Source organism: Cololabis saira, chromosome 3, assembly GCF_033807715.1.
Source record: "Cololabis saira isolate AMF1-May2022 chromosome 3, fColSai1.1, whole genome shotgun sequence".
NCBI lineage: Eukaryota > Metazoa > Chordata > Actinopteri > Beloniformes > Belonidae > Cololabis > Cololabis saira.
In genome coordinates this window covers 45,036,946-45,064,690 of record NC_084589.1, presented here as the reverse complement: position 1 = coordinate 45,064,690, position 27,745 = coordinate 45,036,946, and the positions used below count along the sequence as shown (strand labels likewise).

Below are 27,745 nucleotides of genomic sequence, written 5' to 3'. Positions count from 1 at the left end.
GAACTGCTCTTGCGCCATTTCGCTCTGTGTTTCAGCACTGTAGAGAGCTGCACATTGCGATAAACTAACCCCCAGTCGCACTGCAGTAGGCTACGCTAAGGATAGCGCTGTCCATGGTACTGAAACAGCGATAGCCGATAATGTATTTCTGTCAACAAATTAATGAGCAGTAGGCTCACTCAAAACCTCTTGTGCCATGTCAATGTTGTTAGTTGTTGTATATGTGTATATTGTTAATAAAACACCAGAGAAAGGTAACTAGTTTCTTACTTCTTTAATCGTTGCCATGGTAACTTAACAACAACAGATATAGATCAATGCGCGTGAAATACCACCTGTATCAACATGTTACTACAACATAAAGTAGTCCCTTATTATATTATAAGCTATATGGTACACTGGTAAAATCTATTCCACACCTGTCCTGTGTCCTCTCTTTGCATCTTCTCTTGTTGTATTTTGCGCTCTGGGGTTACAGCGCCATATATTCGTTGAGCAAATTGATTGATTGATTAAAGATGAAGAATTTATTAGAAGAATTGCATAGGATCAGGTACAGTTTCATGACAGTACAGATTCGCTGACAAAGTCAACTAAAAGGCATTATTCCAAGAAAGCATTACACTTGTTTACATTAGAGACCTTTTTTTAACTAAATGGACAGCACGTAGCCTACTATTTTGCAGTTGAAATGAAAGTTCCAGTGCGCTGTTCGTCTGCTTGCACATTTGCAAACACATAATGTCGTTTGCATACGTTTTTACAGACACACACACGCACGCACGCACGCACGCACGCACGCACGCACACACACACACACACACACACACATCCTTTATCAGATCAGGCCCTAGTGTTTAGTGACTCCAAACAATTAATTGGTAACGATATCAAACCTGAACTTGTCGCAGGTACATAATTTGCTATTTTGTTGCATTTAGCCTATTGCACGTGTAGCTGACAATTGTGAAAATTATATGTAGGTATTTTGTTCATTAGTAGTATATTGTGTTTGCAAATACATACCTACCACAATATTGTGGTGATATTGGCTTTTGACTAAACTGTGGCATGCATCATTAAGCGTTTCAGCACCACAGATGGCATAGCCCTTTTATTAATTTCAGATAAAGCAGTAGGTTAAATGGTCAAGTATAGACAATTATTTAGAGCAGTAACAAGAGTTTCAGATCCCAGGTTTAAATGAATTCTCATTTCAAAAGATATTTTCTTGAAGGCATTAAGGGATACAAATTCAAACTAGAAAAGCACTCAGAGAGTGCAGACCTCCGTGATGTGATGTGATACTCAGTATTAAGCCTATGAACTGTAAAACATTACCTGAAGTATGAAGCTTATATTAATTTCTCAACAAATATGAATTTTCTTCTTTCTTGTGTCATCTTGGTCTGGTAGGAAGAGTTAGACGACATCAAGGCAGTCTGGAACAGCCACCGCATTCGGCCAACAAGGAATGACAAAGTACCCAGTGGGATTCCTGACGTGATGTTCACTGTGCCTCAACTCTGGGGTTCTGAGGACTTAATTCTTCCACATGATGAACTTGATGTCTGCAAAGACGCATGCAAATTCCTCTCAGCTGTCTCATGTGATGAAGATATCTTTGACATGTGTAACATGATCATGTCAGAAAGTAATCTTATTTTTCCCCAAAACACATCACAAGCTCAAGAGTTTTACTTAACAATTCTTGAAGCTCTGCGCTCCCTTCTCTTTAACTGAGTAGCCGAGCAAACTGCATAAGTTGTTTCATTGTTTTCCACCAAATTGTGTTTTTATTAATGCTTTGTATGACCCAAAGTGGAAAATCTTGAATAAACATTTCATTCAAAGTATTTGCATTGTTGCTTGCGCTTTATTATCATTATTATGATTATTAACAACTACAAACATAGGTAACTGTTTACAACAATGCAAAATTTGCATCCTGGACCAGTAAAAGGTACAGTAAAAGAGTACAGACAGTAAAGGATGAACTTTGAAAAATTGTAACACCGATATGAAAATGCAGTGCTTATCTTAAGTAGGTCAAGAGTGAACTGATAGACTTGCAAATTAGTTTTCAGACTCAGAATTAAAGTGCACTTGTTGCTTAAAGAAGTGAACATTACTAACTAGGCTAACTAATAAATATACGTATGTCAGCATTTTCCATATTGATTATTTCAAAAATTTTAAGGGTAGTTGGAAATTTTGTGGAATCCTCCAAAATGGCAGATCACCATTCAAACAATGCAACACAATTTCTGAAACTGGATATCTTATAACCTTAATAACTGTGAAGCCATTATTGTTGCAATATTATTTGCAAATGTGTATCTCAATCTTTGTGTGTGTAATCAGATCTGTGTGTGTGTGTGTGTTCAGATCTGTGTGTGTGTGTGTGTGTTCAGATCTGTGAGTACGTATTCAGATCCTTGTGTGTGTAAAAAACTCTCTGTGTCTGTATTCAGATTTGCAAGCGAAGACAAATCGGCAAATGCGTGCAAAGATCTGTGAATGCGTACACAGATCTGTAAGTGTACATAAATCTGTAAATGTGTAAACAGATCTGTAAATGTGGCAGATCTGTGGATCACAGATGTGTTTCTACACAGATGTGTTTCTACACATTTAAGGATCACAGATCTGGCTCGGCAGAAGTGTTGCAAAAGTCACATGTAAAAACACAGCCAATCGAGAGCTCCTGCCTGAGTTGTAAGTGATGACAGACATTTACAGATCTGTTTACACATTTACAGATTTATGTACACTTACAGATCTGTGTACGCATTCACAGATCTTTGCACGCATTTGCCGATTTGTCTTCACTTGCAAATCTGAATGCAGACACAGATTTTTTTACACACACACAGATCTGAATACGTACTCACAGATCTGAACATGCAAACACAGATCTGATTACACACACACAGATTGAGATACACATTTGCGAATAATATTGCAACAATAATAGCTCCATAAATATCCTAACAATAACAGTGTTTGCACAATTTAATCTGCCTTTGTTTGCTTTCTTTAACTAGATTATGTCCATAACCCAGATGGAGCTTCTTAGCACAAGATCAAAGTCATTACGGAGATCTGGGTAGTTTTGGTAGTTGGTTGGTAACATCAAATAGCACCCACATGTATGTGCCTGAGGTCGACACTGGAACGTAGACATCTCTATGAATTGAACACTGATGGGGTGTCCAAACAGGATATCTGCCCCTGTGCAGAAGCGGAGGAATGCTTTCAAAGTGGTGTTGTCTGATTCTCCTATGTACCTCTTCAAATGTCTTGCCACAGTGTTCTGAAGAGAAGTCATCTGTTCTGGGAATTTTAGAAGTTCCTTCACTCGTTTTGGTGTTGGTACACGTTCCTCCACTATCTCAACAAGCAACTGTGGATACAACGTGTCTGATAAAGTTTTCAGGATGGGCTTCCAGCATTCAATAACGAACATTGGTGTCTGGATTAGGGTTTTGTGTGCCAACTGGGATATTAATCCAGCAATTGTGTCTTCAGAGGCAAGGTAGTGGCAGTCATGTGCATCCAGCACATCATTCAGGTCATCTTTGTCAACAGACTCGAATGATTCCAGTGCAGACTCAATAATTTTCCTCTCTTCTTTTGAGACATATTGCAAGAAGCTTTCGGTCAAACTGCTGTAACTTCTACCATAGAGAATTTCTTCCAAAAATGGAAGAGGGAGAAGCAGTGGAAAATACCTGACGGTTGTCCAACCCATCACAAGGATTCTTGCAACTGCCTGCCATTCCTGGAGTTGATATTCATGCCGAAGGTACGGCGTCTTCACTTCAGTACCTAATGTGCATTTGCTGTAGAATTCTCCCCAGAATTCTGAGAGGCAGTCACGTAGAACACCTGAGCCTTCCCCCTGTTCCATTTGCCCATTGGGAAGTTTTCTTCGGATCTGTACAGTTTTGTTCAACATATCTGGATCAATAAATGCTGTCAAGAGGTCGGCAAGGCAGTTACCCCTTTGCACGGCAATAATGACCGTTGGTTTTGATTCCTCCCAAGGCAAAGTGTCATCCAGATTAAAAGGATCACCAGCTGATGCTCCAACTATCACTTCCTGATCACTGGAATTGTTAAACTGCATCTCTACAGCTTGGGCGTCAGGAATAATATTTGTTCCATATGCACTGGTGTCTTCTTGTCTCATAATAGTAGACTCCAGTCTCATTTCTGAAGTTCCAAGGTCTCTTCTTTGTTCCACATGAAACATCTCTTCATCTAATAGAATGACATCAGCTTGATCTAGTAGATCTATAGATAAGTCAACATGTACATCCTGAACTTGGATGTCTTCCTGAGCAACATTTTCTGTCACTTCTGAAGTTGTTGCTGGGGGAGTATCAGCAGAGTTGTCTTGAGCATGTGTCTTGGCGTATTTGGTGTAGAGGTACAATCTCAGTATTTTTACTTTGTTTTTCTCATACAGGTCCTCCACTGTGCAGTCTTGGTCAATCTCCTTTTGTGAAAAGTCACACATGAAACACATATGATTCTCCAGCTTCAGTGACTTGGAGGCCCCATCTGGGAAAAAGAGTGATTCTGCCATTTTTTGGACCTCTCGAACTGTAGTGTGTCTGTCAATAGAGACATGCCTGGTTCCACCTCCCTTTACAGCTCGTACCTGTCTGAATTCATTTTCTTTTTCACTGAAGTTCATCCATCCAATTTCCAGCCTCCTGTCCTTTTTTTTGGCATTTTTATTTCCTTTGAATTTATCTGATAGCTGCACTCTTTTAACAGCCCTGCTATCTGGAACACAGACCTTTGCCCGTATTCTCTCAAGCAGATGATCTCTCCTGGATGTTCCTGGATCTGCATGATGATGGTTGCGACAGAAGGCAACAGCTGCCAATCTGTCTCCATGAAGTGGAATGTACTTTGACAGATCCACTTCGGACATCAGTGGAATTACTGAAGAATCAATCTGCAAAAGAGACACCAATATTTTTGTTTTATATTAAAGAGAACTTGGAAGAAAGCAGAATGTAGCGATTATCAAAAAAAAAAACAATGCAGCCGCTGAGAAGCTGAGTCTAGGGTGTTGCTTCTTGTCTGACATGCTGTACAAACAAAATATCCACTGAGATGAAAAAATAAGTTTAAGGGTTTTATTAAAGAAATAGAAAAACGTATTATAACGTGCACAAAGTATGAAAAATTCAATCACAGCGATCCAAAGCAAAAAATCTATCTCTTTGTTACCTGTCTTAGCTGTAAAATGACTAGTTCTAGATAGCTGTGAAATTGAAACTCTGAAACTGTTAACCATGAAATGAGGAACTGTAGCCATTCATAGTGTAATAACAGCTCAAACTGTAATAATGGCTCATAATGTGATAATTGAAATGTGATAAAAGTTCATAATGTAATAATAGGCCTATATATATAATTTTCCGATGACAATTCTATTGCATGACATTTTGGCTTGTATAGTTTCAATATTTGGGGGATGAATAGCTCACCTTGTCATTTTTTAGTTTTATAATGATTTCTTCTTGAATTCCACGACCCCGCAGAAACTGCAGGAGGGCATCTTCCTCTCTCTCCATATGTAGCCTTTAGAAACATCAAAATTCAGATTCAAATTTGCAGATTATAAGACAGAAACACTATTCTGTAATAATTTTAAAAAATCATAAAATTTGATATAAACATGAAGGAATCACAATGTGGTCAGGTCAAAATATAGGTGATTGACTATTAGCCAAGATCCAGCTATTAACATTCTAGATTATGTGTCTGTGATAACACTCTGAAATAAACTTCCTTTGGGTCATGTATTGACTAAATGACAGGGGTAACCACATACATCACTGTACAGTATACATTAAAACATTAAGCATAATATTTAAAATGCACAGTTAAACTAGTAGGCTAATTTAATTTTAATTTGGTAGCACTCTCCTTAATGTTATGCCAGCAATAAATAATGAGCACGTTCACATTAACCTAACACACCTACATTTTAACTATTGTTATGAGGGGCTTGTAGCCTACCTGAAACAGGTTTTTTTTCAATGAAAGACGGAATAAGACAACTTCATTCAATCGGTCAGGCTAATGAATTGAATGAGGGTGTCCTTTATTGTTGCTCAAAGCAATGCGCCCTCTGCTGGATCCTTGCTACTAATGCTGGTGCATAAAAAACGTAAGAAAACACAAAATACTATTGTCTTTTGACTGAAACTGACCACCATAACTGCTCATATGTTAGCATATGAGATATTACTATGAAAAACCTGTTGCCATTATTCTTATATAATGTCACATAGCCTATGCTCTGTGCAGCCTATTTTTCATTGAGCGTTATACTATCATATAATGTTATTACTACACTCGCCATGACAATACTCTTGCTCTTTAATATAAATAGACTATAATTATCGTTATTAATGAATAATGAATGAATTAATGAATAACCATCCTACCAAGGAAGTTGCATCCACGAAGTCCAGACAGTATAATGCCATCCACGAGTAAAATAATGCGTGGGCACGAGATACATAATGCGTGGCCACGCATTAATAACTCGTGGCCACGCATTAATTATATCGTGGCCACGCATTATTATATCGTGGCCACGCATTGATTATCTCGTGGCCACGCATTGATTATCTCGTGGCCACGCATTATTATATCGTGGCCACGAGTTATTAATGCGTGGCCACGCATTATTTTATTTTTTTCAAATGTCACCAGAGGGGCTCCGTACTTTTCTTATTTGTTTTTTATTATTATTTTGTCTGCTAGTCTACTGTTCCACACTCCAGTCCAGTAGGTGGCGGTAATTCACCTTCAAGTTGGTTTACCAACCGCCAATAAACACCATTGAAGAAGAAGAAGAAGAAGAAGAAGAAAACAGAGAACAAGAAGAAGAAGACGACGAGACGCTTCAGTTTGTCTGGAAGTCCGAGAGAAGATTTAACGACGAAACCGAGCCGTGAGTGCCTGTTAAGGCTGATTTATGGTTTCGCGTTACACCAACGCAGAGCCTACGTGTACGGTGCGCGTCGCCGCGTACCCTACGCCGTAGGCTGCGCCGTGCCCTACGGCGTATACTCTGCGTCGTTTTAACGCGGAACCATAAATTAGGCTTTACCCGCTGTTACACCGATGGACTTGTCATTTTGGTTTTGACGGTTTACGATGATTTTATGTCTCTGCTTACTTTAATCCTACTACTATATAAAACTACCTACCTACTAAAAAACTAATAATAGCTTCATGTTGTTTCTGTTTTCGTTTGTAGCAATTGTCTGTTGTTGAGCTTATGTTAACCTGTGTATGTATTTATTTTAGCTTAGTCTCTTATTAATCTTTATTCTGATGTAGCCTTCTTATTTGGAAATGTTTTATTGATTATATCTTAATAATTTTTCTTTTAAGTTGACTATTTTACACCAGTCCAGGGACAGCAGATGCAAAATACCCCTTTTGGCTAATTCTGGCATATTTAACATTTGTTTAAATGTATTATTAATGTGCATTGTCCCTGATAACTAAACCTTTAAATAAATAAAATAAAATCCCACATTTTCCAGCAGGCAACGCTCGAGTGGAGGCCACGTGTTTGGAGTAGACCGGGACCAGAACCAGAACCAGGACCAGGACCAGGACCAGGACCAGAACCAGAACCAGGACCAGGAGATGGAACAGAACCAGGACCAGGACCAGGACCAGGAGATGGAACAGAACCAGAACCAGGACCAGGAGATGGAACAGAACCAGGACCAGGACCAGGACCAGGAGACGGACCAGAACCAGGACCAGGACCAGAACCAGGACCAGGTCTCCTCATCCAGCAGGACTAAAGCTGCTGGTCTGCAGGTCAGTGTTCAAGTCCAGAACCCGCTCGTTCTCGGTCCGTCTGTTTCCTGCTGACGAACCGAACCAGAATCGTAGAGACGCATGGAGACCGTTTGCTCATTCAATCAATCAATGACATTTTATTTGTATAACACCTTTCATCCAGGTACATGAAATACAAAGTGCTTAACATTTTGACTGAAAAATAAGCATAAAAATAAAAACTGGGAGACCAATGCACACTGACTTACAATATGTCATGACATACTTATTAACTGCACTCACTAACATCAGACGGAGTGATACAAGGTTCACATCTGGACTATGGAAACATTGGAACAGATGTTTGCATGTATTTTAATGTGTGACCTGTCATTTTTATTATGTATTTTATATGGAACCTTTTGAGTCTGTAATAATAAAGTAGGCTATTCATATAGTTTATTAAAATGAAATAATGATAAAAGTTCAAGAATTAAGGCTAAAAAAATAATCAGTCCACAACAATAAAATATAATAATAATAATAAAAACATTACAAGAAATAGATAAATAAATAAAACAAATGCCTCTTAAAAAAATGTTAAAGAGAATAAAATTATAAAATTTGATGCTACATAAAAAGCCAGACCAAAGAGATGAGTTTTTAGTCTACGTTTAAAAATGTCCACATTTCCAGCTCCTCTCAGATCCTCCGGCAGGCTGTTCCACAGTTTTGGAGCATAGTGACTAAAAGCAGCATCACCAAATGTTTTAGTTCTACTCTGTGGAACAGCTAAAAAGGAAGAGCCAGAGGATCTGAGTTCCTTCCTGGTTCATAGAATAAAAACATCTCTGAAATATACTCTGGCAGGGCTTGAAATTAACTTTTTGACCTACTAGCCAAGTGGCTAGTAGGTCAAAAAAGTTACTCGCCAAACAGATTTTTTACTCGCCAAAACCAAAAAGTTGCTTCACTAGAGTATTTCGTCATCACTACTTATATAGCAGTCATAGTAGTACCATATAACAGTCATCCCGTTCTTCTCAATCAAATGTGCTGTGTAAAAGGACCTTTCAACTATTCTGGAAGAACAGTATAAATCCCTATGCAGCAGTAAGAAGACGCATGAAGTACATTAGATTCAAATATACAAACTATTTATTAAATACATTCCATTAGACAATAGTGTGTGTGTGTGTGTGTGTGTGTGTGTGTGTGTGTGTGTGTGTGTGTGTGTGTGTGTGTGTGTGTGTGTGTGTGTGTGTGTGTGTGTGTGTGTGTGTGTGTGTGTGTGTGTGTGTGTGTGTGTGTGTGTGTGTGTGTGTGTGTGTGTGTCTAAAGGCCTGAGGTGTGTCTCTCTAAAGGCCGAGTCACTGTTCAGTCGTCCTCAGGCTCAGTGTCAGGCAGTTCTACCTCTCCTACCATGACATCAGGCCTTCTGCTGCTGCAGCCTAGTCCAGACTCCTCTTCAGAGTCCTCATACAGTTCATCTCTAAAGCACTGGTCCTTTCTCTTCCCTCCTTCCATGAACTCTGGCCTTCTTCTGCGGGTGCTGTCTGTGTGCCATAGTTCAATGGCTGCTGAGGGCTCGTAGACCTCAATCTCTGGTGAGTTCAGCTGGATCATCATTAGATCTGACAGTGAGGAAGGTTCTAGGGTACATCTCCAATCTGTTTTGACCTGTATTCAAAACATAAAGAAAATGGACATGGAAGTGAGTGGATACTACAGGCACACTTTCTTTTTTGGGCCCTCACAAAAATGATAGTGAGTATGCAAACCTGCTTCATTGTGCTGAAGCCTCTCTCACAGTCTGCAGAAGAAGCAGGAATGGTCAGGATCAGGTCAATCAGGCTGAGAACATCTGGACATGGCCCGTTGTGTCTTCGGTTGATCAAAAAGACTACAGGCCTTGTTGTTCCTGTAAGTCTTCCCCACATCAAGTCCCTTTTTCTCATCCAAACTGTCAAAACAAGCAAGAAAAACATTCAAACAAATCGACTTTAGAATAGCATTATAGTTAGCAGAATACAAATTAGTGCTAATTATTGAATTAAAAGTAGGTAAATGTGTGCTGTTGAGATGTAGTAAGATAACGTAAACAAAGTAATTTACCTGCACATCCACACATAATCTGTGAAGGGTCGAGCTTGCTTCGCGATGGCGTGTGCATTGTTAAAAAGTAAGTGCATTTTCTTTCTGTTGACATCCGAAAGCTTAGTCAGTGCTTGTAGTGTGGGCGTATTTTCCAGCGGCACCGATTGCGCCTTAAAAACTGCCACGCAATCTCGGTGGCAGGTGGAATTTTCATGTGAAACTATACTTTCAACTTTCATTGATTTGCAGCCAACGACGAATGCACTTGCTCGACTCTTCTGATCCCGGGCGTGCGAGCGGCAAACGTTACAAAACATGACTCCATCATTGTAACCGAGTCACTGTCTTTTCCCACCAGCCTCATTGTAGTACCAATTAGGGTTAAACTTCCTCACGGGTTTAACGTTAGATTTCGGCGGGGGAGCCCGAGGCGCCATTTCGCCTTCAGCGCTGTTCCCCCCTCCTCCTCCTCCTCCCTCCTCACCTCACACACATTTGTCTTTTTGGGTAGTGGCTGGCACCCTGATATATATCTCCACATGTCGTTTCTTTGTTCAGTTTAGTTTTCTTTAGCTTCTTCTTTAGCTTTAGTTTAGCTTCTTTCTTCTTAGTTTTGTAGTTGTTATGTTCCCTCGTTTACTTTTCTTCTTCTGACCCGTTAGCGGCGCTTGGCAACCAACGAAAATGAGCATTACCGCCACCCTCTGGATTGGAGTGGTATAATTTTTCTAGGTCGCCAAGTGGCGAGACAGCCAAAAATATGTCTCGCCACAGCAAAATCTAGGTCGCAAATGGCGAGTGGCGACTGCTAATTTCAAGCCCTGTACTCTGGTGCAAGCCCATGTAGCGCTTTATAAACTAATAAAGGAACTTTAAAATCAACATGAAATCTAACAGGTAGCCAGTGTAAGGATTTTAAAATGGGCCTAATGTGTTTTCTCTTCCTGGTCTGAGTCAGAACTGGCGCTGCAGCGTTTTTGGCAAGACATCACCCACATGTCGCCCTGGGATCAAATAAGATCCAATTATATATTTTAAATGGAAGAGTGATTCAATCTTAACTTTAAAAATGAAACTAAATAAGTTCCTACTTTGATGTTTAGAGGTCTGTTGCTGTTGCTGCTGCTGCTGCTGCTGATGTTACTGATGCATTTTAATACCCACACAGCACACATACCCCCCCACACAAAAGCCACCTACACATTAAAACATAGAATAGAATAGAAAGCCTTTATTGTCGTTATAATAATATAATTAAATTAAGCAGCAGCTCCATAAAAGTGCACACATGTAAAAGGCTATTTAAAAACAAAATAAGAAACAGACAATATAAATATATATACACTATGAAAATGAATGAATGGAAAAATATTGCACATAAATGAGTGAAAGAATATTGCACATGAATGGATGAAAGAATATAGCGCAGTATGCAGTAGCTTATGAGTTCAGAATGTTCTCAGCTTTGGGAAAGAAGCTGTCCCTGAGTCTGTTTGTTCTGGCCCGTATGGACCTGAAACGCCTGCTTCAGGTCCAATCAAATACGTCACAGTAGCTTCACTCCAGCCCGCTTACTTCTCATCTGGGTGTCTAAAAAGAAACGAGGACGAGGCGAGTGGAAGCGAGTCGAGTCACGCTGAGTAGGTACTAGTATAAAGGCGCCATAAGTTGTATGAGAATCGTGGAAATAAGTTAAAAAGGGTTGCCAGGTCTTATAAAATGTACCCTCTGAGCCTCTAATTGAAAATCTTATTTTCTCTACAGTAAGACGGTGCATAATGTCTCTGAGCCACTGAGTGTGTATGGGCGAGGCCGTCCCTTTCCATCTAAGCAGAATGGCCAGCCTGGCCAGAAGCAAGTAGTCAAGTTCACTATGTATTTTTGCTGGATTTTTTTGGAGAGTTGGAAAACTATATATTTTTGAAAAGTATATTGTATAAGCAATCAGAAAACCAATGTTTCCATTTGCACAGGTGTCTGTATGGTGGCCATATTGGATTTTTCAAAATGGCGTCCAAAAAACCTACATTTTGACATTTCTCAACTTCTGAATAAGCTAGAACATTGATAGTAACTTCTAAACCTACATTTTCAGGGACAAGGAATCCAATGGCAACAACATACATTGGATAGGTCTTAACAAAATGGATTTTGATACAGATTTTTTCTTTTATTGATTGTTTTACAGACATGCGCACATGGTCAGTGTAATGGAACGTCACACATAGGAAGGAACATGCCCTTTTGACAGTCTCGACACCTCATCGTCATCATCATCATTGTCACTTTCGTACGTGATGTCTTGAGAGTCTTCATCATTCTGGCAGTGGCTGCCACACTGACAGAGATCTGTACAGGCTAAGTTCTTTGTTCTGCAAGAGCACCTAGCAGAGGAACAGTCTGATTTGCACTGACATCTCACCATCTCAACAATGGCTTTTGGAGCTGGAAGGACCCTCTGTGGTGGTAGGTTTTAGCTGACCATCTGAGTCTTTGAAGTACCCATTTTCCAGAGGATCCAACTGTGGAACCTGCTGAGCGATGGCTGCCTGTCCTCACACCCGGTTTGGATATGGACTCTCAAGATGTGCTGTTTCAGAGCTCCGATTGTTGGAGGGAGCTTGTCACCTTCTGCCATGTGCTTGCAGAAGAGATGCCAACGTAGGTCAGGGATTGTCTTGATGCTGATGCCCTTGGGTGTGTAGGCTGTACATACAAAGGTAGCCAGTGTTGAAAGCATTCCCTCTGTCACGTATGCTTCCTCCAGAAGCATCTGCAGAGCATTGATGACATCCTCATCAGCTTTGAGGTACACCTGGAACCATGTTGTCTTGCCTATGCGAGAGAACCTCCCAGTGTTGTCAGCCCCTGTGAAGGCATGGAAGGCAGGCAAAGCCTTTGCTCTTTCTGGACTTAGAGCACTCCACAGTGGTTCAATTTGCACAACACAGGACATCATAGTTTGCTATGACCAGCACCAAGACATCTGTGTCTGGTGAGAAGAACACCAGCTGTGCATCAGGTGGGTTTCGCTGTGACGCCAGCACTGCCTGGTGGATCAGCAGTGTGTCTGCTTCTTCGTGGTTGTTGTCTTCAAAGAGCAGGTCTTTGTTGCTCCTTGTGTGCCCAGAAGCAGATGTGATGATCAGCTTGGTGGATCCCATGTTGTACTCTAGGATTTTGGCAGCAAGGTAGCTGGTCAAGTCCGCCTTTGTTCTCTCATGAGAGAGGAACCTGCTCATTGGGATGTGCTTGATGTTGGTGTCATCTCTGACTTGGTACTGGACAGGAGCTTTGCCTTGTCTAGGTATGTCTCTGGTAGCACTCTTCAGAGAGTTTTCTCTGTAGGTGTCAAACACGAGAATGATCTCATCATAATCTCGTGTTAGAGACATCAGGCGGTCATTGAAATAGCCACTCAGATCCTTGACTGTTACTAAAGTCACTGTTTTTTTGGTCAGCGTCTTCACAAGTACCATCCCATCCACAAGTGCAATCTTCCGGCTTGGGGGATCATTAGATATGGAGTTTGTGATTCCCATGTCCCTTGCATCTTTGCTGGTGGCATTCTGAGACTGCTGAGAGTCTTTCTCAGGCTTGTCTGTTCTTGCCAGCTTATCCAGGAGATGGATTAACTTTGACTTATCATGGCATGGCAGGACTGTTCCATCAGGAGCAAAGAGTGCCCTTGGTGTTAGAGTGAATTCATAGTTCCCAATGGCCTCTTTCTGGTTGATGTCTCTGTTTGACCTGGCAAGTACCATCAGCCTCCCATATAGGTCCTTGGTCTCCTTCAGATCTACAGTCTTGTCTCGGAGCTTAACTGTTGTATTCTTATTCCCAGACAGGAACATCTTGTTGTTCTCCTTCTTCACTGGGGCCCAGACACTGACACCTCCATTGATCCTCTCTGCCACATAGTCTTCATACAGCTTCTGGCCAGTGACATCTGCATTCAAAATCTGTGGTACATACTCATCTGGAATGTAGGCATGGGTGATAATGTTGTACAGCTTGTCACCATCAGCTGTAAAGGGGTTTCCATGACTGACAGCCAACAGTTGTTAAATCTAGCGACTAAGTCACTAAATTGACAACACTGATTGAACACTTGTTGACACTCAATACATTCACTATGTGGCACTGCTCCTGTATACTGGGTACACTGTAGTAGTGAGCTTTGCACAGGCAAGCTTGGACATGTAAAGCAAAATGATGGACATGTAAACTGCACCAGTTTTTGCATATTCCAGCAGAGATGTTTTGTATGGTGGGCTTGTCAGACATGCATCTACAGTACTTGTAAATACTTTATATCACCAGGGCAAAGAAATTAGTGTAGTAACAAAATGTCTGAGAACATTAAAACTACCACCATTGGATTCAGTGGCCCTGAAAATGTAGGTTTAGCAGTTAAAATCAGTGTTCTAACTTATTCAGAAGCTGAGAAATTACAAAATTTAGTTTTTTTGGACACCGTTTTGAAAAATCCAAGATGGCCCCCATGCAGACACCTGTGCAAATGGAAACATTGTTTTTCTGATTGCTTATACATTACAGTTTTCAAAAATGTATAGTTTTACAACTCTCCAAAAGAATCCAGCGAAAGTTAAAATCCAAACGTAATGGACTTGACTAAAGGAGAAAGAGATCATATGATGCTCAGTAGAAGTCATCCGGGGATCGTCATTGCTAGAAGGACCGAACAAAGCAGTCATAGGGTTTGGAACTAGTTTATGCTTCCGAATTTTTGAGAGTGCGTGGAAAACTTCATTCCAAAAAACGAGGCAAGGGCACAGCCAGTACATGTGAAAAAGAGTTTTGTCGTCAAATTTCCATTCATCACAGGTGGGGGTGATGTCCAGGTACATGCTGGCTATTTTGGACTTTGACATATGGGCTCTATGAACCACTTTACCACGCGTCGCCGCGTAACATCGACGCAGAATGCGTTGGTGTAACGCGGAACCATAAATCAGTCTTTATTCTGGCGTGATCTTCGGCAAACGGGCAAACTAGTAATTATGTACATTCACTGAGTGAATATTATGAAAGTAAAATATATATTTCTCGCTAGAAATGTAATCAAAACGCATTTTTATGCAGAAACTAACTCAAAATATTGATTTTTATTCACTAAAAAATAAGAAATGTCCGCCATGTTTTTGTTTTTTTTTGGATTCAGTCCGCAAATGACGACGAAAAGCATTCTGGGAAATTTTTCTGTCCCTAGAAAACTAGTGAGGATCGGAAATCCCTACGTCCGTAGGGAGAGATTCATAGCAACTACACTACTTTTCGTCACTACACCTAGGTGGAAAGAGGAATTGGGACACCATTACCCTCACGGGAACGCGCAAAATTTAGGGGTAGGGATGAAAACGAGGGGTAGTGAGAGTATTGGGACAGGGCCTTACTCCTCGTGGCTGGTTTGGTAGAAGAGCAATCTAATTCTGGGTTGAACCAACAGTTAAAGAGAATACCCGTTCAAAAAAGGCAACATCATCCACATTTGGAGCATAAATGTTAGCCATGACAACATTTGTATCAAAAAGTTTCTCTGATACAATTACAAACCTGCCATTGCCATCGGCTGTGATATGGGTAGGTTCGAACGGTACGTCTCTTGATATAAGGTAGAATGAAAACACCGCCCCGCCCACCCAGATAGAGATTTAGAATGCTCGGAAGACCGTAAGTGGGTTTCCTGTAAAAAAAAACAACAATATCTGCCTTTAGTTGTTTAAGATGAGTGAGCACTTTCTTCCTCTTAACAATATTGTTCAGATCCTTGACATTCCAGCTCAGTATATTAGCCTGTCTAGCCATTGCCATTTAGAAAAAGAAAAGAAACAGATAATCTTAAATGTGTGCCTGCAGTTAGAAAATATGTACATCGCCATCCCCTCCCATAACCCCTCAAAACCTACAAAAAACAACAAAAAAACACCTCAACACGTCCCCATTTGCAGCCAATTCAAACTGCAATCGCAAACTCTTCCTGATTACTTTCCCATACATATACTTCTCTGGGTATTATCTCCTCCCTCTGAATTGAGAGTTTCTGAAATAATAATAAAAAAATATATATCAAGAAGAAAGGTATGGACAATTTAGAAAATAACTAAATTAAAAAAATAAATAAATAAATAATATAAAGAAGAAGAAAAAATGTAAAATTTAACATTGTAACTGGAGCGTCACATCCCGCACCCTTTGACCTGTAAACATTGCACGGTAGCATATAGAAAGGCAAAGAACATGGCTACGAAGTCACTAATTCACCTCAAAGTTTCAGAAGCCAAGAAAATAAAACGTGGAACATGGCGTAGTGTACCGACAGCTCCAGGCCTCACGTATAATACGTTGCACAGCAACGCTGCTATAAAGCTGCCGTAGCTCGTGGCTAAAACACAGATGCTACACATCAAAGAGAACGTTTAACGCGCCTCCCATAATTACCGTACATTATGTTTGCTTCAGTTTAGTAACGCCAAAAAGTCCTTGGCATCCTTCACCGAAGCAAGGTATTTGCTCCCACCGTCTTTGGTCGTGATTCTCAGCATCGCTGGGTACAGCAGCGATGGCTTGGGTCCCCGCTGGTAGAGTGTGAACATCACCTCCCGATAAACTGTGCGCTGTTCCATAATCTCAGGGCAGTAGTCCTCAAAGATCGCCACCGGGTTCCCCTGGTAGGATAGTTCTTGCGAGCTTCTTGGATGATCTTTTCCTTAACCCTGTAGTTGTGAATCCGTGCAATAACCAGTCTTGGCCTACGCCTGGGCAGCTTAGCGGTCAGGGCTCTGTGGGCTCGGTCCAGCTCCGGGGGCGAACTCAGAACCTCATCGCCGAGTATTTCGAGCAGGAGATTAGAGAAGAAGGTAGTGGGCTGTGTGCCCTCTGCAGACTCCAGCACTCCCGCTATCCGTATGTTGTTACGTTGGCTGCGGGATTCCAGATCAATGGTCTTAGCTTTTAGCTTGCTGACGCAATCCTCCAGAGCAAGGGTTTTCAATTCCTGTCCTCAGGCCCCCCTGCCCTGCTTGTTTTAGATGCTACCCTGCTTTCAGCACACCATGATACAAGGAGCTGTGTCATCAACAGAGTTGTACAGACCTTGATGACAAACTAATGAGGACCATTAATTAGAATCAGGTGTGTTGATGCAAGGCAACATCTAAAACATGCAGGGAGGCCCGAGAACCGGAATTGAAAACCCCTGTTCCAGAGCATTGCATCTAGCTTCCACCGCCTCTAAACGGTCGCTGACTTCGTTCGCGTTGTCTTCCAGAGAAGTCAGTCGGTGTCCGTGGTCAGCGATGGATGTTTGAACACTGTCTAGTTTGGTTTCGAGGGATGCCAAGGCCGATTTTAATCTCAGCGGAGAGGGCTATTCTGTGCTCTTCAAGTAGCTTGGTCATAGCCGCCATGCTAACTGCCGCTGACTCATCGTCTTTTTTTCCCCTCCCTCCTGGTCGGACTTAGATGCCATTTGGTCACTGAGTCTTAGTAAAAGTGATTAAAAATGAACAGGCACGACAAATGCCATGTTGTAAGAGAAAAGACTGTCTTAAATATTAGATTGAAAAGAAATGTTGCGGGAGCGAAGGCGCTTTACGTCTACTCCATTCGTGACCTGGATGTGCCCCCTTTTCACTTTTTAATGTAAAGCACTTTGTGTTGCACTTAACCTGCATGAAAAGTGCTATATAAATAAATAAAAGTTAAATTTATTTCTTAACTGCTCACATTTAACAATTTATTCATATGTGCATTTATGATCAGATCTTTACGACCAAATTGTCTGGAAAAGCTTTTTTTTTTGCGTTGTCATAATTTTTCTAAATAATTTTCGTCTGATATAGACAAGTCCCATAACTACAGCTGCTGTGCCATATATATACACATTTAAAACATGTACATTTAACAGACTTTGTTAGGCTTACATTACTGTCAACAGCCGTCTCAAACTGGCTCCAGAAACATTGCCACTTGCTGACATCTCCGGAAAACTTCTCAATGACTAGTTTAGGCAACTTGACTGCTTGTCTTCTCACCTCATTGTTTGAGTGTCGGGAAATGGTTGAGATTGTGCTCTCATTATCTTCTGCATTTCTCCTTAGGATGCGCTTTATCCTGGTCTTCCTTGACATAATTCCATTCAGGTATTCAAAGGATGAGTTAACGTCATTTTCCAAATCATCCACTGCTGTTTCCGCTTCAAATATTAGCAACTAGGCTCAACAAATGCATAGCTACTATTATCCACACAGATCAGATGGGTTTCATCCCCAACAGGTTTTTGTTTTTCATTGTAAGGAGTCATGAATTTAATGTCATAAATTCCCCACATCATCAAAGCAAACTTTTATTTGTCTCAATGCCGAAAAAGCTTTTGACCAAGTTGACTAGGAGTACCTTTTAAAAGTCTTGGAGAAATTTGTTCTGGGTGACGATTTTGTCTCTTGGGTTCATCTTATATACAACTTGCCAACACCACTGTTATGACTAATCAAGATAAATATTGAATGAGGAAAGAAGGGCTGAAAAAAGCATCTCCTACACTATGTCCTGTCAGAGGACACAGTGTGATATTACAAAAAAACACCTTGGCAAAAAAAAAGTAATGCACTCAGATAAGTTTGTATTTAATAAAAAAAACCTACACTGATCCTGTTCATTAACAACTACAAGATTTCTCCACACTAGTGTTTTCAAATAACTGAGTGAAAGAATTTCTTTATTATTACTCACACATTCGCATAACTCCCAATGAATTTTTTTTATGGTCATCTGTGAGCTATTTGGGCTTTAAACTTTCAATTTTATAAATTTAATTTCATAATTTTAATGCCCAATGAATTCAAAGGAGCTTGAGGCTCCTTTTAAGAAATTAGACTCTCTAGCGCCACCCTTCACCACGATGGCTGTTGGGGGTACTGCAGCCAACAGTGAAGCCGGCACGGGAGAACGGGGAGAACGTGCATGCAGCGTCATGTGACGTCACATCCGCAGCCCAGCGCGGGAAATTCGGGACCGAATTGCAGCACATTTTGCAGCACACAGCCTGTTCAAGGCAAAGGAGAGATACACTAGAGCCGTGATTCCCAACCCCCGGACCGGTACCGGGCCGCAGAGCTGTTCCTACCGGGCCGTGAAATGGCTTGGGTTCCGATCATAATTAGGGCTGCAACGATTCGCCGACGTTGTCGACAAAAATCGATAATCAAAATTGTCACCAGACGTTTTTTTTTCCAATGGAGTGAGGCATCTCACTTCACTTCATCACATACAATCTCTGCGGAGAACCGCGCAACACTCAGAGTCTCAGCGCAGCTTTTTTTTTTTTTCTTGCGTCTCAGCGCAGCTGCGGGTAACAAAACTTCAAAAGTTTGGGAGCGTTTTAGCCTGGATATGGCGAATAAAAAGATTACTTGCAAGGTTTGCAAAGCAGACCTTGCTTATCACGGGAGCACGTTGATAATGTACGAGCGTTTGAAGCAGTGCTTTAAGTGGGAAAAAATAAGTGACGGTACTCTCTCCCTCCAGTCATACAAATATGGGACTATGTAAATGTGTATGTATGTATGTGTGTATATATATGTGTGTGTGTGTGTGTGTGTATATATATATATATATATATATATATTAAACTCTCCCACTCTGTTAAAAACCTCCTGTGTTTACCTTCATATTTCCGTTTGGCCGTGCATTTTGTCCCTCCAAGTTATTTCCGTCACAACCACGTCTTATTTATTCATTCACACACGCACTAATATACTTGGGAAACAGTTAGGCACCAAATATAATATATTTAATTTTCTCAGACGGCAAAAATAAGAACTTTATTGATCCCACATAGGAGTAATTCATGTTATGCCGAAAAACAATATATATTCCCCCCTCACAAAAATAAGAAAAATAGAGAAACATATTCTCTCATTAACAAAGCATATTTTACATTTTTATACATTACATTACATTTGGTTGTTATTGTTATTTTATTGTCTGAAAAATGGTTCAAATATGTTATTTTGTTATTTTAATTTTTTTAAATTTGTTTTGTTGATAAAAAAATATGTCTCTATTTTTGTGAGGGGGGATATATATTGTTTTTCGGCACTACCTTGTTCTCTATAGCTGATATAACATGAATTACTCCTATGTGGGATCAATAAAGTTCTTATTTTTGCCATCTGAGAAAATTAAATATATTATATTTGGTGCCTAACTGTTTCCCAAGTATATTAGTGCGTGTGTGAATGAATAAATGAGACGTAAAACGTAAATTTCTTTGTAGAAAGGTGCTTTATGAAAATAAGTCAATTTACTTGTATTAGTTTGCAGCCCAGTCTTGCCACAAAAAAAGTTTGTAGCTTTGTAAAAAAAACTTTGTAGCTTTGTATCTAGAAGTACAAATATTTTTTGCAAGTACAAATATTTTTTGCACACGCACAAAATATTTCTACAAGTACAAAGTTTATTTACAGATACAAAATACTTCATTAATTTGAGCCCATACAGCTGATCTGTGATATGAGCAGCTCTCCATGGTTGATGCTGACGGGTTTCAACCCCATGGTTTCAACAAATGATGCACCTGTTCAACCCAGAGAACGTCCTGCCATCCAGAACCCATTTCACCCACTTGATGGAGAAAAAATTAGAGACGTTTTATTTGATCATTTATTTTTTATATAATACAATTGCCTGTCCTTAAAAAATGAAAAATAATGGACAGAGGTTTATTTATTTATGGATTTATGTCTATACTGCCTGATTACTGTGCCTGCCCTTGGCCTTTTATTTACTTTTTGTATGAACAGCAGCAAAATTGAATAAAATATCTATTTTTCATTGAAGTACCCATCTTTCTCGTGTTTATTATCATTTGCCACATAATTAAAGCAACCTCATACTAAATTTAAGAAAAAATTACTAATTATCCGATTAATCGACTAATGATGATGACTAGTTGACTATTAAAATAGTCGTTAGTTGCAGCCCTATTTAAAATGCATAGTTTTTTTCTAAAATGTTTATTAAAATTGACATAAAATTGACCGGCTGGCCAGAGGGGGCATGTGTAGCCCAGGACTGTGTGTTTTTGTGAGGGTAGCTCACATTAGCCACCAAGGGAACACAGGGAGAACATGCAAACTCCACACAGAAAGCCCCTTTCGCCAACCCAACCCAGGGTGTGGGTGCTGAAGTCATGGGGGAACTAACACGCACTTCAGCGCCCACAGCGTCCCCGGCGGGAATCGAACCCAGGACCTTCTTGCTGTGAGACGGCTGCACTACCAGCTGCGCCACCATGTCCCCGTCAAAACTGTTTTAAAGACAACATTTCTAATGAGAGTTTGAGATCGGTCATCTCAAGTGGCTTCGGTAAACAGTTGATGAATGTGTTCTAAGGGTTTTTGTTTCAGCAGCTTTCACCACTTGCTTTTTGTTCTGACCTTCCGAGATTTTTTTATTTGAATGTTTTTGTCTGTAAAGAAATAGTTGTTACAGGACATGGTTAATATGACCCCTAGAAAATGATTCTTTGTTTCACTGCAATCACCATGATAGAAAGCTATTAAATACAACTGAATAAACTTTTGACAGGTCAACCGACAACAGGATCTAAGTCTCTTTCTTTCTTTACAGAAACGTAAAGGCAAAGAGAAGCCCACAGGTTACCCCTGTGATCAGTGTGAGAAAGTCCTCACCACTTCATCATCCTTGAAGAGCCATAAGAGGATTCACACTGGAGAGAAGCCGTACAAATGTGATCAGTGTGGGGCAGCTTTTACTAAATCGGGTCATTTAAGAGGTCACCAACGTATTCACACTGGAAAGAAGCCGTACAAATGTGATCAATGTGGGGCAGCTTTTACTGAATCAGGTACTTTAAGAAGTCACCAACGTATTCACACTGGAGAGAAGCCATACAGATGTGATCAGTGTGGGGCAGCTTTTAGCACATCAGGTACTTTAAGAAATCACCAACGTATTCACACTGGAGAGAAGCCGTACAAATGTGATCAGTGTGGGGCAGCTTTTACTAAATTGGGTACTTTAAGAAGTCACCAACGTGTTCACAGTGGAGAGAAGCCGTACAGATGTGATCAGTGTGGGGCAGCTTTTACTGAATCGGGTCATTTAAGAAGTCACCAACGCATTCACAGTGGAGAGAAGCCTTACAGATGTGATCAGTGTGGGGCAGCTTTTACTGAATCGGGTGCTTTAAGAAGTCACCAACGTGTTCACACTGGAGAGAAGCCGTACAGATGTGATCAGTGTGGGGTAGCTTTTACCACATCAGGTCATTTAAGACGTCACCAACGTGTTCACACTGGAGAGAAGCTGTACAGATGCGATCAGTGTGGGGCAGCTTTTATTGAATCGGGTGCTTTAACGAGGCACCAACGTGTTCACAGTGGAGAGAAGCCGTACAGATGTGATCAGTGTGGGGCAGCTTTTACCACATCAGGTAATTTAAGAAGTCACCAACGTATTCACACTGGAGACAAGCCGTACAGATGTGATCAGTGTGGGGCAGCTTTTACTGCATCGGGTAACTTAAGACGTCACCAACGTGTTCACAGTGGAGAGAAGCTGTACAGATGTGATCAGTGTGGGGCAGCTTTTACTCAATTGGGTAATTTAAGAAGTCACCAACGTGTTCACAGTGGGGAGAAGCCGTACAGATGTGATCAGTGTGGGGCAGCTTTTACTGAATCGGGTCATTTAAGAAGTCACCAACTTGTTCACAGTGGGAAGAAGCCGTACAGGTGTGATCAGTGTGGGGCAGCTTTTACTCAATCAGGGGCTTTAACGAATCACCAACGTGTTCACACTGGAGAGAAGCCGTACAGATGTGATCAGTGTGGGGCAGCTTTTACTCAATCAGGGGCTTTAACGAATCACCAACGTGTTCACAACGGAGAGAAGCCGTACATGTGATCAGTGTGGGGCAGCTTTTTAGTTTAAGAAGTCACAATTGTATTCATATTGGATAAAATGTGTGTATGAGTTTGTGGCAGCTTTTTCTAGAAGTGTTCATTAAAATGGCACAGACATGTTAGAAAAAAAACAGTGATAGAAATGTGTTTAATCTGTTATTCTGAGAGAAAGAAATCTGAAGGTATAATTCTAATAAGTTCAGTTTTATGTTAGCTTTTTAAAAATGGTTCTGCTTCTCTTGGCAAATTAGTAACTTTTTTGTACTATTTGTATATTATAAAATACATTTTTTCACCAGTTTTGTCATTGTTAATGGAGATATAGAGAGAAATAAAGTTATTTGGTTCCAACGAAATGAGGGCCTTTTTGCCCCCCTAAACGTACCACAAAAGTCACCAAATTTTGAATGCAAGCCAGGCCTGGCGAAAAATGTGATATTTCATGGTTTGCATGAATGGGTGTGGCCTAATGGCTCAACAGCGCCCCCTAGAAAACTTCGTGCCTCAAGCCCCACAATACGGTTTGACGTATATGCACGAAAATCGGTACACACCTGTATCATGTCGCAACTTAAAGAAAAGTCTCTTGGCGCCATGGCCGAAACCGAACAGGAAGTCGGCCATTGTTAATTAATTGTGTAGTTTTGGCGAAATTTATGCCATTTCTTCAGCCGCTTTTTCGCCCGAAATGTAACGTGCCCCCAGGTGTGTTATACATCATAATGTGCGTCTGTGCGACGATGCGCATTACTTTTCTTAGTCAAAAGCGTTAAGGTGGCGACGATAGGTCCATATTTGATAGTTCCTACTTTCTGTCATAATTTTTGAATGGTTTGACATAAAGACTCGTGGGTGATGTCATTGAACTCAGTTTTTTTTTTTTTTTTTTTAAGATTCTTTTTATTGGAAGTAGTTTCACGACAGAACGGTAATACAGCAATATAACAGGAAATACTTCCCTCCTTCCTTTTTTCCCCACTTTTCTTTATCCCTCCCACATTCCCATCCCCACAACCGCACTCACAACAAACCCATCGACAACAAAACAACCAAGTATAAAGAGGAAAACAAAAAACCAGCAAACAAACAAACAAACAAACAACAAATAAAAAATTAAAAATGAGGGGAGGGGGGGCTTAGTCAGCACATCAACCTAGAGATGTCAAAGACTCAAAATGACCTAGCAGAGGTCTCCAGGTCCTCTCAAATGAATCTAAGGAACCTTTGAGGGCAAACCTAAGCTTCTCAAGGCTCATGACCAGTAGAATTTCTTCCACCCACCTACTATGAGATGGAGGGTGAGAGTGTTTCCATTTAAGGAGTATAAGGTGTCTGGCTAACAGGGTGGTGAAGGCAAGGACATTCTTTAAGACTCTAGAAGTCAAAGGCTGTAGGGGGGCCCCAAACAAAGCTAAGAGCGGATCAGGAGAGATGGTTGTGTTATATGCTGTGCTAAGAGTTTTAAAGATTTCCGACCAGAATGTGGCAAGCCTGGGACAGGACCAGAACATATGAGAATGGTCAGCTGGGGATTGTTTGCACCTGTTACAGGAGTCAGGTGCATTTGGATAAATTCGAGAAAGCCTCAAATTAGTGTAGCGAACTTTGTACACTACTTTACATTGTAGCCGTGCCTCGCACAGATTGAGGAATGAACCAACCGCAATACCTGTTCCCAGTAATCTTTTTTTAGTGCTTATTCATGGAGAAACCATTTTCAGTAAACCTTCTCCAGAGACCAACAGAGCAGATCATCTTTTTTTAACCCACATCAACTCCATGGTTCCTGACACAGTGGATTCCTATCAGTTTTCCTACCGTGCCAACAGATCAGTGGATGAAGCGATGGCTTCGGCTTCACTTCACCTTCCAACACCTGGACAGGATGAACACCTATGCACGGCTTCTGTCCCTGGATGTGTCATTTGATGAAGCCAAGACCAGTGAAATAACAATCTGGATCAAAATGACGTGATTGAGGAAGTTGAGGATAAAGGACAAAAGTGCATCTCCACTTTTCAACTTCATTTGATGACATTTCTCTCTCGACATTGTTTTCTGAGCTAAATGCTGGTTGTACTGATCACGCTGTACCAATAATCTGCGTCACTGACAACTTTCCTCTTGTTGATGCACTGAAGTCTTTTTTTGTGTTTTTTGTGTTTTTATTATTATTATTATTATTATTATTATTATTATTACGATAGATTGTTCACTCTTGGGTTTATGTTGAGCTTTTATAACTCACCACCAGGGGGCACTGCTGCTCTTTCTACATACGGAGAGTGTAATATTCCAGAATTATAAACAATACAATAATTAATCCATCTAAAATACAGGCATCAGAATGGCTTGTCATAAAAAAAGAGGAAAATTCTCGACGTGGACGAGTAAGGGCGCAACGCGCCTGAACCCTCTAGGGGAGTCCGGGGGAATGCCCCCCCGAAAAAATTTTGAAAAATAGACTCAAAATGGTGCATTCTGGTGGTCTCAAAGCTCCATAATCACATCTTTTATCAATGCAAGAATACACACAAAAAATCTGAATTTTTGCAAAGAATGATGTATTTTGATAACATAATAACACGCATCCATCATCATGGGTAATTCGTTCATGCAGGAATAAATCTTGAAATGAAATGAAACTCACCCCCATTCCACCCCAGGCAGAAAAAAAACTAAATTTCAAGCCAAATCCCTTGCGCTCTTCACCAGCTCACAGTCCACATTACTTCATGTTCCTCTACAACTCAAATAACCCATCCCACCCCCTCCGCCCCTAACGAATCTACAATTTGGGTCTTTTGGCAGGAGAATGACGACTGCGTTCTGATTCTGCCAAGCGTTTTTTAGCATGCTTTTTTCTTGCAGTTTTCATGGCTTTCTCTCTTAGTTCCCTCGCCTTGGCTTTAGTCAGCAAGATGGTGGTTTGAGCCTGTGATGTCTGTCTTTTCTCCTCCTTCTCTGCTCTGTAGGCAGCTGCTGCACTTCTGATGTTCCTGCACAGTTGGACTGGAATGGGCTCATGGAGGATGTTTTTTCGCCCAAACATGCTTATGGCACTGGCCTTGTGTGCCTTCAGTCCGTACCTCCCAGTCTGGTACGCGCTAAGGGTTTTAACGTTCATTTGCCCTGTCCTCTCGTTCATGATGCCTTTCATAGAGCTGAACGAGCTCTCCACCTGGGGGCCACGGAAACAGGTGTAGGCTGCCAGAACAAAGTGTCCTAAGTCAGGGTATTTTTTTGTAACCAAGCCCCACCATATGTCAGCTCGATCATCAGCAGCGAATGGTGGCAGATCTTTATCAGCAACAAAATGGTGGCACTGCTGACATGCTGCCTCATACTGCGATGGGCTCACATCCTTCAAGCAGCTGCAGAGGTGCTTCAGGCATGTAACCACAGCAGTTGAAGGACAACACTCAGGATCTGTTGCAGAGAAAGTACGGAGCACTTTGTTGTGGAGAGGCAACTTCTCCTGCATCTTCTTGCCACACATTTTGTATGCTGTTGCCATCTGGTGAAGAAATTCTTCGCTGATGACATCAGAGGATGCTCTCACGATGGTGCGGATGGTTTCATTCACGAAGACTTTGTTCGTTGGCAGGAACTGTCCCTTGTCAGTTGAGATATCCATCTCTTTCAGTTCTCTGCCATGCAATAAAGCAAACTTCTCAGGGCGGACATAACATGCGAGGAACTTTCTGAAGACTGCTTCCTGACGGTCATGCAACTTGTGTATCATGGGGCTTTGCGTCTGAAATACCATGACGTACTCCTTCAGAAGGGGAAGAACTGACAAGTACAAATTCAGCTGAAGGACAGTTTTCTTCTGCTTGAAGAAAAGACAGTTCACTATTCTTTTCTTTCTGTTGTTTCCCTTTTCTGTCATGCCTGTTTTGGAAGCTAGGCGCCTTTGTATCTCCTGAATCCTGTTCCTGTCAATTGGGCATATTTCATTGTGGTTCAGTATGGCCTCCATGGGTTCCTCATACAGCTCCTTGTCGTCAGGCTTCAAGAAGCTGTAGTAGAAGACCTGAAAAGAATAGTGCCATATTTCTATATCAAACCACATCAACAGAAAAAAGGTAATGCTCAGGGAATAATCATGTATCATGCTGCTCTTCGGCCACAGTATTTCACAGAAAATGAGTTTTCAAGTATAACTGCAAACTTTCACAAAATAGAATGCAACAAATTACAACCATGAACCTATCGACTTGTATGCAAAAAGATTTGAGACTAATTCTGGAAAAAGTTTATCTTTCGTAGAAAGAGATTATATATTTTAAAATGTAAGTACCTGCATTGGTTTGAGAAGTCGGGCTGTGCTCAGAGCAACGTCATATGTGCTTAGCCACCTGTGAGGGATGAATCTCTCTGGAGCGGTGAAGGTCTGGTTGAACATCGCAGCGATCTCTCGTAGACAATCTTTAAACTCTGGTGTCCATTTAAAATCGGTGTGAAGATCATTGAAGAAAACTTCTAACCACATCCCAAACGGCTTACAGAATTCTTTGGCACAGTTGTGGATGTGGTGACAGCTGTCGCCATCGATGTTCAGGAGATGTGGAATCTTCTCTCTGATCTTCGCCTCCAAGCCATTCTTCCATCCACGCATGACACTACAGGAATCCATTAAGACAGACACTAGGTTCCTCCATGGAATGTTCATACGCTCAAATACATCACCCAGAGCATCAAACAATGATTGAGACGTGGTTCTCTTCAGCTCCACGGTGTCCAGGTGTTCAACAACAACTTCCTGCTGCTCCTGTGAGAAGTAACTCACTAGGAAGGTCACGACCTTTTTGTTGCTGGCTGTCGTCGCTTCATCCAAATTGAGAGAAAATGGAGAC

The 27,745-nt window shown here is 41.0% G+C and overlaps 1 protein-coding gene across 1 annotated transcript; it reads left to right on the top strand.

Annotated features, from left to right (window-relative positions):
- Positions 1-6,884: 6,884 nt before the first annotated feature.
- LOC133440401 (zinc finger protein 501-like) lies at positions 6,885-23,550 on the top strand. Its single transcript, XM_061717661.1, has 3 exons — positions 6,885-6,988; positions 7,590-7,875; positions 21,589-23,550. Exons 2-3 carry the CDS (start codon positions 7,696-7,698, stop codon positions 22,885-22,887), a joined length of 1,479 nt encoding a protein of 492 aa, XP_061573645.1. The 5' UTR covers positions 6,885-6,988; positions 7,590-7,695; the 3' UTR covers positions 22,888-23,550.
- Positions 23,551-27,745: the final 4,195 nt, after the last annotated feature.